Source organism: Silurus aristotelis (genome assembly GCF_946808225.1).
Source record: "Silurus aristotelis genome assembly, chromosome: 3".
Classification (NCBI taxonomy): domain Eukaryota; kingdom Metazoa; phylum Chordata; class Actinopteri; order Siluriformes; family Siluridae; genus Silurus; species Silurus aristotelis.
This window is the reverse complement of record NC_139576.1, coordinates 22877205-22892824: the sequence shown is the minus strand read 5'-3', so window position 1 is coordinate 22892824 and position 15620 is coordinate 22877205. Positions and strand designations below refer to the sequence as shown.

Below are 15620 nucleotides of genomic sequence, written 5' to 3'. Positions count from 1 at the left end.
ATTTATGTAGCCAAACAATTTTTAAACAAAACAAAACAAAAAAAGTTTAGATTGAGGGTATTTATTTATTTGTTTGATTGTTTGATAGTATGATGTTACATACTCCAACTTTGATTGGTCGCTCGTTTTAGCCAATGGTAGAGCAGGAGGGGCGGAAGTGACCTAATCTAACTGAAATACGCAGCCTGGCTCGTGTGGAAGATTGTAAATAAAACTGAGCTCAACAAGTTATCTGTTTACAGCGTATTGGATTTTACCCTGACTGCTAATTAATTGTCTTTTATTCACTTGAGAGGATCTTTAAATATGGTGGGTGTTTACCATTTTCTTTTTGTGTCGTTTGTAAATGTTTTTGTAGCTTTAAGCTACATGGTCATTACAGTGTAGCCTGAGTAAAGTTAATAGTAAAATAATCGTTAAGTTTTTTAACAGTTTTGGTTAATTTGCGATCACGTTTAAATCGGACAATCAGTATTTGTGTGTGGTGCCTTAAAATGTCTTGTTAACATAACGCTAGGTGGCTAAAATAGATAGCTAGCATTAGCAGTTTGGTGATGAGGATGATGATGATGATGATGATGATTAGAAATCACACACCTTTTACAAATATGCTCCAAACCCACCTCCCTGTTTCTAATTTAAGCAAATCTTATGCATATAGTCTTATGCATGTGGAGGTAGCCCATTTAAATAAACTTAAATCTTTAAAAGACGTGTCAATCATGATGGTAATCTGTTAAGAACCCATCAATGTGCCTTAATCTACAGTCTTCAGGTTCTCCATCTGATGGCACTGATATGATCATGTACTTTCATTATCTTTTGTAATTAATATAACAAGGTGTTAGTGTATCTTATGTAAAGTTTTTTAAGTTTCCACCTGTAAATACACTTACCATGTAAAAAGAATTATAATTTTGCAACGTTTTTCCCTCGTTATTACACCTTAATGTTCCGTTCTCAGCTTGTATCAGTGTGTCAGAGTTTTTTTTTCATAATAATAATGATATCCTCTGTCTTGCTAAAAGGATGGCAGTGGTGAACACTTATTTTAAGAAGAAGGAGGATCATAGGGTGACGTATAAGAGTGGAGGAAGGTGCACACAGGTCGACCATGTTCTATGTAGGAGATGCAACCTGAAGGAGATTGGAGACTGTAATGTGTTGGCAGGGGACAGTGTAGCTAAACAGCATTGGATGGTGGTCCGTAGGATGGTTTTGGAGGTGAAGAAGAAGAGGAGGAGAGTAAGGACTGAAAAAAGAATAAGATGGTGGAAAATGAAGGAGGAAGACTAGTGTGAGATTCAGGGAAGAGGTCAGACGGGCTCGGTGGTGGTGAAGAGGTGCTGGATGATTGGGCAACTACTGCAGAAGGGATAAAGGAGACAGCTAGAAAGGTACTTGGTGTGACATCTGGAAATAGAAAGAAAGACAAAGAGATGTGGTGGTGGAATGAGGAAGTGCAGGAGGGCATTAGGAGAAAGAGGTTGGCAAAACAGAATTGGGATCGACAAAACGATGAGAAAAATAGACAGGAATACAAGGAGATAAAGCAGCAGGTGAAGAGGGATGTGGCAAAAGCCAAGAAAAAGGCATATGAGGAGCTGTATGAGTCAAGTCAAGTCAAGAAGCTTTTATTGTCATTTCAACCATATATAGCTGATGCAGTACACAGTGAAATGAAACAATGTTCCTCCAGAACCCAGGTGCTACATAAAACAACAATCACAGAAACAGAAAAACACAGAGCCAAGAACTAGTGAAAAGATCCTCGCCACATAAAGTGCATGTGTGCAACTGGTGCAAACACTACAAAAGACAACACAGGACAGTGCAGGACAATACACAATACACGAAATAGCTCCGCCAGTAAACCTGTCATAACAAAATAAGGTGCACAGTAGCAGAAAAATGTAAACAGAATTGTTCAATTCAACAATCGCAGCAATCAAAATAAAGCGATTGCTGGAAAGTTAGACACTAAAGATGGAGAAAAGGATTTATACCGATTGGCCAGGAAGAGGGACCGAGCTAGGAAAGATGTGCTGCAAGTTAGAGCAATAAAGGATGAAGATGGAAATGTGTTGACTAGTGAGGAGAGTGTGTTAAAAAGATGGAGGGAGTATTTTGAGAAGCTAATGAATAAAGAAAATGAAAGAGAAAAAAGGTTGGCCAATGTAGATGAAGTGAAACAGAAAGTGAATAGGATTAGTAAGGAGGAAGTGAGAGCAGCGATTAAGAGGATGAAGAGTGAAAAGTTGGTTGGACCAGATGACATACCAGTAGAAGCATGGAGATGTTTTGGAGAGATTTGCAGTGGAGTTTTTAACCATGTTGTTCAACAGGATTCTGGAAGGGGAGAGGATGCCTGAGGAATGGAGAAGGAGTTTGCTGGTACCGATCTTTAAGAATAAGGGAGATGTGCAGACCTGCAGTAACTACAGGGGAATTAAGTTGATCAGTTACACCATGAAGTTATGGGAAAGAGTAGTGGAAGCCAGGCTGAGGGAAGAAGTGACCATCTTTGAGCAGCAGTATGGTTTCATGCTGAGGAAGAGCACCACAGACGCATTATTTGTGAGAGAGGAGTTGTGGTATTGTATGAGGAAGTCAGGTGTGTCAGAGAATTATGTGAGGGTGGTGCAGGACATGTATGAGGACAGTGTGACAGCAGTGAAGTGTGCAGTAGGAACGACAGACTGGTTTAAGGTAGAGGATGGACTGCATCGAGGATCGGCTTTGAGCCCTTTCCTGTTTGCAGTGGTGATGGGCAGGTTGATGGACGAGGTCAGACAGGAGTCTCCGTGGACTATGATGTTTGCGGATGATCTTGTGATTTGTGGTGAGAGTAGGGAGCAGGTTGAGAAGAGCCATTAGAGACAGTGGCATTGAGTAAAAGAGAGGAGGCCGAGCTGGAGGTAGCAGAGCTGAAGATGTTGAGGTTTTTGTTGGGAGTGCTGACGATGGACAGGATTAGAAATGAGTTTATTAGAGGGACAGCGCATGTAGGACGTTTTGGAGACAAGGTGAGGTGAGAAGAGGGGTAATGGGAGAAGCTGAAAGAAGAAGAAGAAGAAGTCTTACTGTGATCTCTTCATTTAACCTATCCTTAATATTCTTCTAAATCTTGTTTTTTGTTGTATGTCTGTGAACTGGTTGCTGTACCATTACATTTTCCCTGTGGAATAAATAATAAAGTTAATAAAGTTCAAATTAACCAAGTTTTAATAAAGTTTTTGATTAATTAGGCTTAAACAAGGTTTTCAGATGCCATATTTTATGCATTAAAACAAGAAATGAGAAATAAATCAGTGTATAAAGTATATGCACCAAAAATGGGAATGTACAAAATATGCAGGTATGTTACCTATAACAACACAAACTTCAGTGTGTGAAATGTGATTGGAGCACAGAGTCACAAGGAAGTCTTTATGAAGTCCTAATGAATCTGTCCGGTGAACATACCCATGTTGAGTCTGATGTCATAAGGGGAAAAAAAAAATAGCCCCTTAGTTTTATCTATCAGACTACAGAAGTGCTTGTCTGATTGCAGTAGGCTGAGTAGATGCTTACTAGGAAGTGTGAAGTCCTTGGTGATTTTGGCAGCTCTGGTACTGATCATGCACAGTTAAACATGTAACCTACTACATAGCACAGTTCTTGGTACCAAATAATTAAACTCTCAGTGTAAACAGTAATGTTTCATGTTGAGTTATCAGTCAGTTAAATAAAGCTTTCCTATTGTTCAGTTGTAGTGGTCCAAGTTCACTATCACCGTTTGTTTCTTTACTACCAATTAATGTTCTGGTGATATTGTGTTTTGCAGGTGTGTCGTGAAAACAGCTGACAGCAGTGGTCTGGAGTGGTGGATCATCTGGGGACTGCCACTATGGCAGAGGTCACCGGGGGTAATACGATGTCAAGACAGGGTCCCTACATAAGCATCATAACAAACCGCACAACTAACCTGCTGATCCGGGGGGCCATGCTGTTTGGTGTTGGTGTGTTCTTGGCGCTGGTGCTAAACCTACTGCAGGTGCAGCGTAATGTCACTCTCTTTCCTCCTGATGTCATGAGTAGCATCTTTTCTTCAGCGTGGTGGGTCCCACCTTGCTGTGGAACAGCAGCAGGTAACACACTCTCATGAAGTAATTGTTTACTTTGCTTTACTTTCTTGTGAGGCTAGACTTTACTTTGATTTGTGGATGTGATAAACTTGGATGTGATAAACAAACAATACCAGCTAATTTATTTTATTTTTTTTAACAATGCTTGTTTTAATTAATTTCCTAAAACCATCATACTGGAAAGGAATAAAAGGAACATGTACATGCTGAATAAATCCTGTTGGTTTTGTACGGTTGTTTTAAATCTTTCTATCCCCCCCCCCCCCCCCTCTCTCTCTCTCTCTCTCTCTCTCTCTCTCTCTCTCTCTCTCTCTCTCTCTCTCTCTCTCTCTCTCTCTCTCTCTCTCTCTCTCTCTCTCTCTCTCTCTCTCTCTCAGCTTTTATAGGGCTGCTGTATCCGTGTATTGACAGCCGTTTAGGGGAACCCCATAAGCTGAAACGTGAATGGTCCAGTGTGATGCGCTGTGTGGCTGTCTTTGTTGGTATTAATCATGCCAGTGCTGTATCCTTCACTCACCATGATGAATTAAACATCCTCACATTGCTTGTTATTTTACATACAACACTCTAGAGGTTCATTTGTGGTAGAAACAATATAAATCTCTCTGTAGTGATTCAGTGGTGACTTTAAAGGTCCAGCAGTGCAGTTTAAAAGAACTTTAAAAGCGCACTTCATTTACATGTGAAAGATAATTTACATACTAAATGCAAATGTTGTTCTCTTGAGAATACCACACCAATGAGAAGCATTTGTATTCTGAAAGGTACAGCTTAGTTTCTCTTTTTTTTTCAGATCACAATGAATTGTTAGTGTATAGTGTATTATTACAAATCCTGTCCAGCAGAGACATGCATCATTTGGAACCGAAATAAATACGGAGCTTAGCTACAAAATTATTTTCTGAGTTGAAGTGTGGTATTATGTATGTTGTATGTTTTTTATTTTTTTTTTATATGTGATTTTTAATATTTTTAATATTTGATGCACACTATTTACTCTAGAAATTCAATAAGGACTGCAGAATGCATCCAAATAACTTATGAAATGCACCTAGATCTTATATTGTATATAAGAAATCAGAGTTTTTTTTATTGTTTTTCTTTAATTTTCTGGCTGTCAGAAAGTGGACTTTGCAAATAATGTGCAGCTCTCTCTGACCCTGGCTGCGCTCTCAGTGGGATTGTGGTGGACCTTTGACAGGTCACGCAGTGGCTTTGGCCTAGGAGTTGCTATTGCGTTTCTCGCGACTTTCACAACACAGCTACTGGTGTACAATGGAGTGTTTCAGTTAGTTACTTTCTTTTAAATTCACAATAAATCGTCAGTGAGAAAGTGAACTCTTCTGGAAAATCTGTATTCTTTTCTGTGTGTGTATGAAGGTATACATCTCCTGACTTTCTGTACATTCGATCTTGGCTGCCATGCATCTTTTTTGCTGGTGTGATTACGATGGGAAATATAGGACGACAACTTGCTCTTGTAAGTACATGCACACACTCGCATACACTTCTGTATGTTACAAAGGTAATTTTGTCTAAAATTACTCTAATAATAATGCTGAGGTCTTCTTTTCAGTATGAGTGTAAAGTTGTTCAAGAAAAGATTCATCAGGACTAAAGCATCAGATACAATGGATGTACAAATGATGGAACCTGCACAAACTTTTACAGTTATAAAGAGCTGCTTTCTTACAGAAGATAAAGGACAACCAATGTCTGCATTTGAAGATGGGGGCAGATCTATTTTGGAGATTAGTGCATGTTCACTGGCTGCTGATTCATTCTCTCTGAAGCTAAAAAAAAAAAAAAAAACTGGGATTAATTGATTGAAACATCTTTGCAAAGTGTTTTCTTTAACTCGCATATGCACCTCTGTCATATACGATGTGCCAAAATGGCTCAAATGAGTCATTTCATTCTGGAATGTTAATTTATGAGCACATTATATATACATATATATATAGAGATTTTAAATTCAGTAAAAACAATTATATAATTTTTTCTTTTTTTTCTTTTTTCTGAATTAAAAATTATATAAAGAGCAGTGAATGGTAATATAATAATAATAATAATAACAAAAAAAAAAAAAAACAGGGAATCTGTAAATATCCTGAGTGTGATTGAGAATCAGTCACAGTTCTCTTAGAGATTTTGACTTTTTGTACTGAATAGGATGCCTAAGTCTTTTCAGGTCAAACAAAGATACACTATATTGCCAAAGGTTTGCGAACACCTGGTCATAAGTATTGTATATGCTTTTTAAACTTTCCTCTTAAGAGTGTGCTTGTGGACATTTGTGTTCATCAGCCACAAGGGTGTTAGTAAAGTCAGGTACTGATGTATGAGACCTGGGTGCAGTCAGTGTTCCAATTCATCCCAAAGGTGTTTAATGGGGTTGAGATCAGAGGTCTATAGCAGACCACTCAAAATCTTCGCTTTGTGCACAGGGGCATTGCCATGCTGGAACAGGTTTGGGTTTTCGACTTCAAGTGAAGGCAAAATTTTATTCTACTGCATCCAAAGACATCGTATACATTTGTGAGCCTCCAGCTTTGAGGTAACAGTTTGGAGAAGAACCACATATGGCAGGAAAGGTCAGATGTCCCAATACTTTTGTCCCTATAGTGTACATCGTTACATACATCGTTACAATGTTCATTTATCATAAAATTGTCCAAAAAAAGCCAGCAATGATGGCCAGACTAGGAATTAATTGCAGTGTATCATGACACAGTTTACTGTGTGCTTATGGTTACCACTTTTCCACACTTACTACAACACTGGTAACACAATAGCATGCTGTGCAAGATAGTGGGAGCATATGTATGATTATTCCGCTACACCGTAGTATTTGCTTCATAATGCATTGTGTCCTGTGTAATATTTTTCACACACACAGCCTTCATCTGTCTTCCTGTTTCTCACAGTCATATAGACCTCAGCTTTAGTAAGGGACCTAATAACAGTGGTTGAACAGTGATTTTGAACGGTTATATGAACCCAATGTTTGCCTCAGCCTTATAATTATTATTTTTTCTCTGTTCAAGGCTTTTAAAGGGAACTCACTATGATGATCTGTTGTGAAACATGTTCACTGCCATTATTTTTCTCTACAAATGAACAGAGTGTACTGTGTTGCAAACACAGAATCTTGTGTTTGGTCTATAATGAATTTCATCAGCATTTGTGAATTTTATATATTATATACGTCACATTACCTGAAAATAGAGTGTGACCTGTGCTAATTAATTATACTAAAAATTGCTACACTTTTTAACTACGGTTTTACTTTTACAGGAAAGACTGCAGTTCTTACTAACCATCAAATGGCTGTTAACGGTGACAGAAATAGGGACCATTGTTGAAACATACACTTACAGAAGATGTATTCGTTCATTTACATGGGGCGTGGGGGGGTTATTTGTATTCATATTCGTACAACAGAAAATGAGCAGATTATTGTTTGGAATCATAGCTATATTTCAACATTTGATTGTAAAACATGCTTTTATCATTAAAATTGTAAGCAATTTTAAACTGCATTCTGACTTTGGGAGCATCGGGAGAAAATCTCCTGCTAGGCTTTCATTAATTCCTTTCCCTACATCTTCTACACTGAAAAAATAATAACCCATATCTACTTAATACATGTGGCAACAAATAACAAGCAATTTCATTAATTCATTTATATGATTAAGACATCAGTAGAGTATTAATCACGTGAGCTCTTTAAAAGTCAACAATTCAAATGTGTAAATGTAAACAGGAAAAAAAAAATTGGGTTAATTCAAAATAGAACCATCATGATAATATTACTTAGTTAATTTTTTTTGCACACATCACAATATTATTTAGTTGATTCATTTAAATAATTTAGTGAATTAATTCTGTTTTGAATTGTTATGAACAGTAAGCAACCTCAAAAGATTTATTAACTGACTCATTTATTAGTGCATATTTGAACATCCCATTCTACATTTAGTCTCTATTTGCTGTTCTAATAATCTCCACTATTCTGGGGAAATGATCTACTATTTTGCAGTGTACTTAATGAAATTTTTTTTTCGTATGAAAGCTCATTTCCGCCACTGAATCATAAAAAAAAGTTATTGCTTTTTATCTCACAATTCTGCCTTTTTTTTCTCATAAAGAGTTCGTATGGACATACCTTGCCGTTGGGAAAATGGCATACAAAGCTCTGTTTACAATAAAAATGTAACTCCCATATTCTGTAAGAATCACATCTCATGGTTTCCTATAGTGCTTTGCCAGAAAGTGTCGCCTTTTCTGGCAAACTTGCAAGTTTGTATCAAAATTCTGAGAATTTTCTTTTTTTTATATATTTTTTTTTTAGAATAAACAGATCGCATTAACCTTTTTTTTATTTTTTTATTATACAGTGGCGAAAATGGTCTTCCATACATTTGTGCTGATTCAGTCATAAGAGTGTTAGTAAAGTTAAGTACTGGTGTAGGGGGAGGAGGTTTGCAGTCAGCATTTCAATTCATCCCAAAGATTTTAATTGGGTTGAGGTTAGAGCTCTATAGCAACCCACTCAATCTTTCACTCTAATCCATGTAAACCATATGTCCATGGAGCTTTGTGCACAGGGGCATTGCCATGCTGGAACAAGTTGTTTTTTCTAGTTCAAGAAAGGGAAAGTTTAAGTCTACTGCATACAAAAACACCCTATACAACTTTCTGCTAATAGTTTGTGGAAGAATAACTAGGATTAGGTGTCCCATTATTTTTGTCCAGTTCTTTTTCTTTCAAATCACAATTTGTTCAGAATATACAAATAAATACAAAATAAACAAAAAAACAAGAAAAAACATCCACCATTTTTAAACATTAAAGAAAATTTTAGATAGCAGTGTAGACTTCAGTGAATGAACCCTGTTTGTACATTTCAAAGCATCCAGCTCCAAGCAAAGTTTCTGGAATACCTCAAAAGTGTACTTCAGATGTCAGGGATAATGAAGATTTAAAGCAAAAGTCAAACCTCAGAGGACACAGCAAGCCCTGGAAACACCTTCAACAACAGTAACAACGTTTAACCCTTTAATAACGATATCATTGTTCTTTTTATGATCACTTGTAGAAACTCATTTCTTTGTCACAATAGCTGCCATCACAAACTGTTAAATCCCTGTCTAAAAATTATTAAAGAATATTAGAAACTCAGTGCTAAGATACCAATAAAGTTTGATCAGGAATAATTAAAAAGTTCTGGCAAATTTATTTATTTATTTATTTTTAAGAAAAGTCTATCATTCACTGCTCTAAGAAATAAAGGTCAGTCAGTCTTAAGAACTTTAAATGTATTCCCGAGTGCAGTCGCTAAAACCAATGCTATGTTTAAACAGGCTCTCGTGAGGATCATCCCAGGAAAGGAAGACCAAGAGCTACCTTTGCTGCAGAGAATAAATTTATTAGAATAACCAGCAACAGATTTACATAAAGGCTGCTTGTAGTATGAGTGGCAGATGTTTCAATATCTACTGTTCAGAGGAGACTGCATAAGCCAGGCCTTCATGATAAAATTGCGGCAAAGAAACCATTGCTTTGTAGGAACAACTAACAAAAAAGACTTACTTGGGCCAAAATAACCACAAGGATTGTAGATTAGATAAGTGGAAAACTGTTCTTTGGTCCAATGAGTCCAACTTGAGATCTTTTATTCTGCCATGTCTTTACATTGAGAGGGTGGATGTGTGGTTTCCACAGTGGAGCATGGAGGAGGTTATTATGATGTGGGGGCTGCTTTGCTGGTGACATTGTTGGTAACTCATTAAAAATTGAGGGGACACATGGTTACCACAGTATTTTGTAGCGATGTGCCATCCCATTTGTTTTACAGATAATGGGACAATGACCCCAAACAGACTTCTAGGTTATAGAAAAGCTATTTGTTCAAGAATGAGAGTGATGGAGTGCTGCATCAGATGACCTGGAATCCAGATCTAAATCCAATTGAGATAGTTTGGGATGTGTTGGACTGAAGTGAGAAGAAAAAAGCAGCCAGAGTACTCATACATTTTGACTATGAGAATGGCAAAAATAGGAAAAGCTTTCATCAAAGCAAAAGGTGGCTACTTTGGATAAATATAAGACATATCCTGGGTTATTGAACATGTTTTTGTTTACTATATAATTTAGTGCATCTAAAAGCACCTTGCACAGTTGTATTCCTCCAACGTTGTGGTAACTAGGGAAGAACCACGTATGGCTGGAAAAGTCCGGTGTTCCAATATTTGTTATTTTCAATTTGAAAAATGTAAGATCTTAATGTTTTATAATTCCTTCACATTTTAGAGCAGAAAAGTGATTGTAGTGTACTTATACTAATGTTTGCCTGTTTAAAACTGTAGGTTTGGTGTTTCTTCACCACTGGGATTTAGATTGTTTTTTAAATATTTTTTAGGTCAAAAGAATTTCGGTCTTTCAGCACCGTATGTGGGTGATCTACACCCTAAGTGACAGAGTTCATGCTGCTGGAGAAATTAATTTCTGCAGGCTACATTCACTCTATCCGTGTCTGCAGGAACAGGAACACAGAGTTTTACTTGGCTTTGTCCAGCACCAATTCAAGTTCTAGCTTTTAAAGAGAGTTCAGCTTTAACACAGATTTAAAATTTAGTTGAACTGCCTTCAGCATCTGTGAGGGCTGTCCAGATGGACAGGGACACATCATTAAGAACAAAACACACACACAAAACAATTACAACATTTTGTAATACATTTTACATCTATTACATAAGGATACAATCTAATACATACTGTAGTCCATGAGCATCCTAGTTATCTCACGGCCAAATGCGGCCTGCGGACAGATGTTAATTGCCGTTTGGTTATCCCCTTTTTTTAAAATGTAAGATGGGTGAGTCTCAGTCCAGTTTTTTTTTTACCTGATGGTGGCAGAAGAATGAGTTACTACAGTTAGCTAGAATTCAGGAAGCTTCAGTTTCTCTGACTACACTTGCTAAATTATTTACTGAATGGTTTCATCACAACTTTAAACAAAACAAAGTTAGCAGTAAGAAGGGGAGATTTCAAAAGAGCTGTCACACAAACTGTTGACTCATAACTGTGTTCCTCATCAGCAAGAAAGACAAGCCAGCTTAAATACAGGAAGTGCAGCAGCTAACAGGTTGGGGCAGAGCCAACAACATGTCTTTGTATGTGGACAACAAAAGGGTAACCAATCTCTACTGAACATAAATAGTTTATGAAGATCTCTAGTTTATGAAGATCATCAAGAGTATCACATTTTTGTATTTTTTTGTTATTCACCTGATGGAAATCCTCCATCAAATTCCAGTAGTGTCTCTCCTTTCTGAGAACAATTGGAAAGCCAAGTTCAGTTAGGACTAGGGTTAGGGTTAGGGTTAGCAAGAGCATCCAGAGCAGCTGCCTTACTTGTTTTTGCAAAACCATGCAGGGGCTAGTGAGTAGTATCTTAGAGAGTCTATCAGAAGAGTTTTTTTCTTCTTCTTTTTTTTTTTTTTTTACAGTGTAGCATGTATAGTCTGTCTGCTGCAATGTGTAGTGCATTTCTTTTACTAAATCACAAAATTAGAAAAAAAAGAAAAAAAAAAAGAGCCATTTTCTTAAAAGTGGGGTAATTGGATACAATATTCTGCTGTCTGTCAATAATGATAAATGCAAGCCTGTGGAATTGATTTTTCTCAGCATGTGTGTGTAATCTAGTGAACCTTCTGTCTGCGTGTGGTCTGCATACTTACATAGCATTTGAACAAATGCAGGGCAGTGAGTCGTTACGGAGAATTATCCGTGACGATTTATGGAGCTAACTGAGCGAGAACATGTTCATACACTTACATGCATTCTGCTTTAATTCAAAAATAGTTTCCACATACTGTGAGAAAACACAGCACAAAAACATATAACATGATCGACCTGATTGTCTTTAGTTTGTCCTCTAAGCCATTAAATGAAGAAAAGATAAACATGTAAGGGAGCATACAGATAAAGGATAATCAACTGCTCAGTCTTTAAGAAACCTACTCATTTGTAAAAGTACCTGTCTTTTAATTAAAAAGCCAGTGAGACACAAGATTTCATGAATTCATTAAGCATCCTTTGATCATGTTCTATATTTCTTCTCTATATCTTAACACATCCTAGTTGTGCTTGTCCTTCCTGTGCACCAGAGCCTACATTATAACTTGCTCATGTTAGTGTGCATGTAATTTAGGGGGATGCATCAGTCACATACACACTGATTAAAAAAAAATTAAAGTAAGAGAGGTCATTTCAGTAATGGGTAAATGAATGAGTAATAATAATTAATAAAACATATTCCCCGGTGGATCACTTAGCTAAAGCTTCTAACACTGTTCTAACAACAAAATGGCTTTTTGGCCTCTTCAAATGCTGGAATGCATGGGATTTTAGCAGCATTCAGATATTAGATAGACCTCTGTGGATTGGTTGTGAAGGTGTTTATTTTAGCTACGATAAAAGAATTGAATTATACACCGAATACTATGTAGAACACATTCAGCACGAGCATTTCCTGATCTGATGCCAGTTAAGGTAGACTATTCGGCGCATGCGCAGAAGCAAACCATACGGGGTAGGGGTTCAAATCAGCTGACTCTCCTACCGCACACGTTATAACTGAAAACGCGTGTGGTGAGAAATGAAGCCCACCTAAAGCAAGCCGTGCACCCTGCGCGGTGGATCAGAAAACGGCAGCGCGCGAGCTTGTTTACGGTGATGGATACAGCTGTAGGCTGACAGACATGCGCGCGCTCCGCTCCACAGCAGTCACATGAGTCACCGGAGCGCGTGCTATGTTCACTGGGTTTAACACACCTAGAGACAATCCTGAGACAAAAGGGGGCCACTGTTCCCCCCAACACGTTTATTCTACAATACCCCATCTGCTCATATCATAAAAGTGACATGTGGAATAAATGCACCACTTCTTGGCTCAGTGATATGATCGGGTTTCATGGGAATTCGCAAATGTTTCCAGCGTATTTATATTGCATTATTAGTATGTTCGAAATTTTGCTTTATTTATTTTCATGCCCGACTGCTTTACAGGTTATCTGAAGTTGTACTAAAAAAATTTTATGATGGCGGACTGCAAAGGGTTATTGTCCAACTGCTTCAAACTCGAGCAGGTTGTTTAATTAAACACATTTAATACACATACCGTATATCACCAGCAGAGTGCGCTGTTCTCTTAAAAAACTCTCTCTCTCTCTCTCTCTCTCTCTCTCTCTCTCTCTCTCTCTCTCTCTCTCTCTCTCTCTCTCTCTCTCTCTCTCTCTCTCTCTCTCTCTCTGTCTATTTGTCTGTCTGTCTGAACAAACTATGGTTTTAGATTTACCTGTCTATTTTTTTCACAAATTTCTTTCTTTCTTTCTTTCTTTCTTTCTTTCTTTCTTTCTTTCTTTCTTTCTTTCTTTCTTTCTTTCTTTCTTTCTTTCTTTCTTTCTTTCTTTCTTTCTTTCCATTTATTATACTCATGAGGTGACCTCATGAGGTGATGAGGTCAACAGTAAGCTCTGTTTCTGATTTACTAAAGAGTCAGTAAGAATGCAGTTTTTTTTGGGGGGGAAAACACACACACACACACACACACACACACACACACACACACACACACACACACACACACACACAGTGCAATGTGTAAAAAAATATGATAAAGTGTTTCTCTACTGCAGCTGTATACTAAAAGGTCATATCTCTTCAGACACACACTTTCAGGTATAATTTTTTAGACAGCTCTTGGATGGTCTCTTTTTTTTTTAAACCTTGAAAGAATAAAGTCTCTGAGGCAATTCCACCTCAAAAGTCAAGATCAGGCCTACAATGATTTCCTCAACTGAAATTGAATATTCAATACAGTACAAACGGTACATGTGTGATATATATCTTATAATTCATTTTCGTTGATGTTTCTTTATAAACAGGATAATAAGATGGAAACAGGTCCAGCTGGAATGATTCTGATTTCTACATGATTTTAGGTCCCTTATTTCTTCCTTCCCTTGTATCATGTAAGAATTGAGATATTTAAACCACAAATATTTTTTTTTTATTTTCATTGTTATAGATTTTATCATTAAAATGCTTATTAGTATTATTAAATGTATAGTAATTATGTATACACTTCTCTTTCTGTGTCATGATGGGGCAGTGGATGGCAGGTTCCCCAAATTAATTCTGAATTTGATTCTACCACCAGGCTTTTGTCCATGTTGTGTTTTGTAGTGTATTCCGGTATTTGTGTAAGCTTTTTCTGGGTTCGCCAGTTTCCTCAGCTTTCAAAAACATGAAACAGAATTGGCTACGATCGGTGTGTGTGCTTATGTCTGTGTGTGTGTGTGTGTGTGTGTGTGTGTGTGTGTGTGTGTGTGTGTGTGTGTGTGTGTGTTAGTGCGCGTATATGTGTGTGTTGGTGTGATGATGCCAATTTCAACCTCAGCACCATACACCCAGCTGCAGTAATTTATAGGGCTGTCTCCTGGGAGTGTCACTTGCTGCATGTATGTGCTCTGAAAATCAATTACCCTGCTATTGTGATCTTGAATGTGCTGTTTAGTGCTAAAGAATTAAATGATGCTTTATAACAAATGCTGATTTAATATTCATAAAAAAAACAGCCAATCCAATGTAATTAAATGTAAATTAATGAATAAATTTGAAATACAATATCTAAATATTGTTTCTATATTAAAAAGTACAAAGAAATAAGAAAACAAAAATTTGTAAATACAATTTTTGTATAAAAAATGGCTATACAACTGTTTAGAATAGTTAAGAGTATATTCAAAACCCAATGGAAATAAATTAATTTCTAAAAATTTTAAAATTCTGCTTTTGCTGCTCTAAAAAAAAAAAGATAAGAAAAAAATCATAAAGTAATATGGTGGCTATTACGAGTTTTTTTTTTTTTTTTTTTTTTTTTTGGGGGGGGGGGGGGGGGTGACTTCTTTAGTACAAACCATTATATATTATCAAGATTTGGTTAATAAATTTGTTTTCTTAATAATATTTTACTCATTACTGTAGCATACTTTGTTAAAGGCTGTTACATTGCCTGGAATGGAGATAGAAAGAACTAAGGTAGATTTTTGTCTCTTGCTTTGTTGAACTGATGTTTAAAAGTCTGCCTGGAGTAAAACACGAAGAGTGCAATTAATCTTTGCAATTAAGTATTTTCCAGGGCTTGGTGGGTGCATTCCTTTCAAATGAATCACTGATGTATTATTTCTTTGCGTTCTTCATCTCTGGCCCTCTTGTCTCACTGATTTTCTTATAAGTGGCTTGCGATTGTTGTTGGGTATCCCTTTTAACACCCTCAATCTCTGTGCTCTGTCCTGTGTCTGTGTGTGTGTGTGTGTTTGTGTGTGTGTGTGTGTGTGTGTGTGTGTGTGTGTGTGTGTGTGTGTGTGTGTGTGTGTGTGTGTGTGTTATGACTCACGATTTTTTTTTCACGATTGTGCTTAT

At 37.0% G+C, this 15620-nt stretch overlaps 1 protein-coding gene across 1 annotated transcript; it reads left to right on the top strand.

Moving 5' to 3' along the window:
• Positions 1-141: 141 nt before the first annotated feature.
• insig2 (insulin induced gene 2) lies at positions 142-7664 on the top strand. The gene is made up of 6 exons (XM_083538082.1): positions 142-309; positions 3827-4130; positions 4505-4629; positions 5249-5415; positions 5508-5607; positions 5704-7664. Exons 2-6 carry the CDS (start codon positions 3890-3892, stop codon positions 5743-5745), a joined length of 675 nt encoding a protein of 224 aa, XP_083394208.1. The 5' UTR covers positions 142-309; positions 3827-3889; the 3' UTR covers positions 5746-7664.
• The last annotated feature ends 7956 nt before the right edge of the window (positions 7665-15620 follow it).

What these genes read in the sequence shown, in the direction of transcription:
- insig2 (XM_083538082.1), top strand. Translation starts at nt 3,890, where the DNA reads ATGGCAGAGGTCACCGGGGGTAATACGATGTCAAGACAGGGTCCCTAC. An exon ending in GTGTACAATGGAGTGTTTCA is followed by an intron (nt 5,416 to 5,507) that starts GTTAGTTACTTT and finishes GTGTGTATGAAG; the next exon opens with GTATACATCTCCTGACTTTC. An exon ending in TAGGACGACAACTTGCTCTT is followed by an intron (nt 5,608 to 5,703) that starts GTAAGTACATGC and finishes TCTTCTTTTCAG; the next exon opens with TATGAGTGTAAAGTTGTTCA.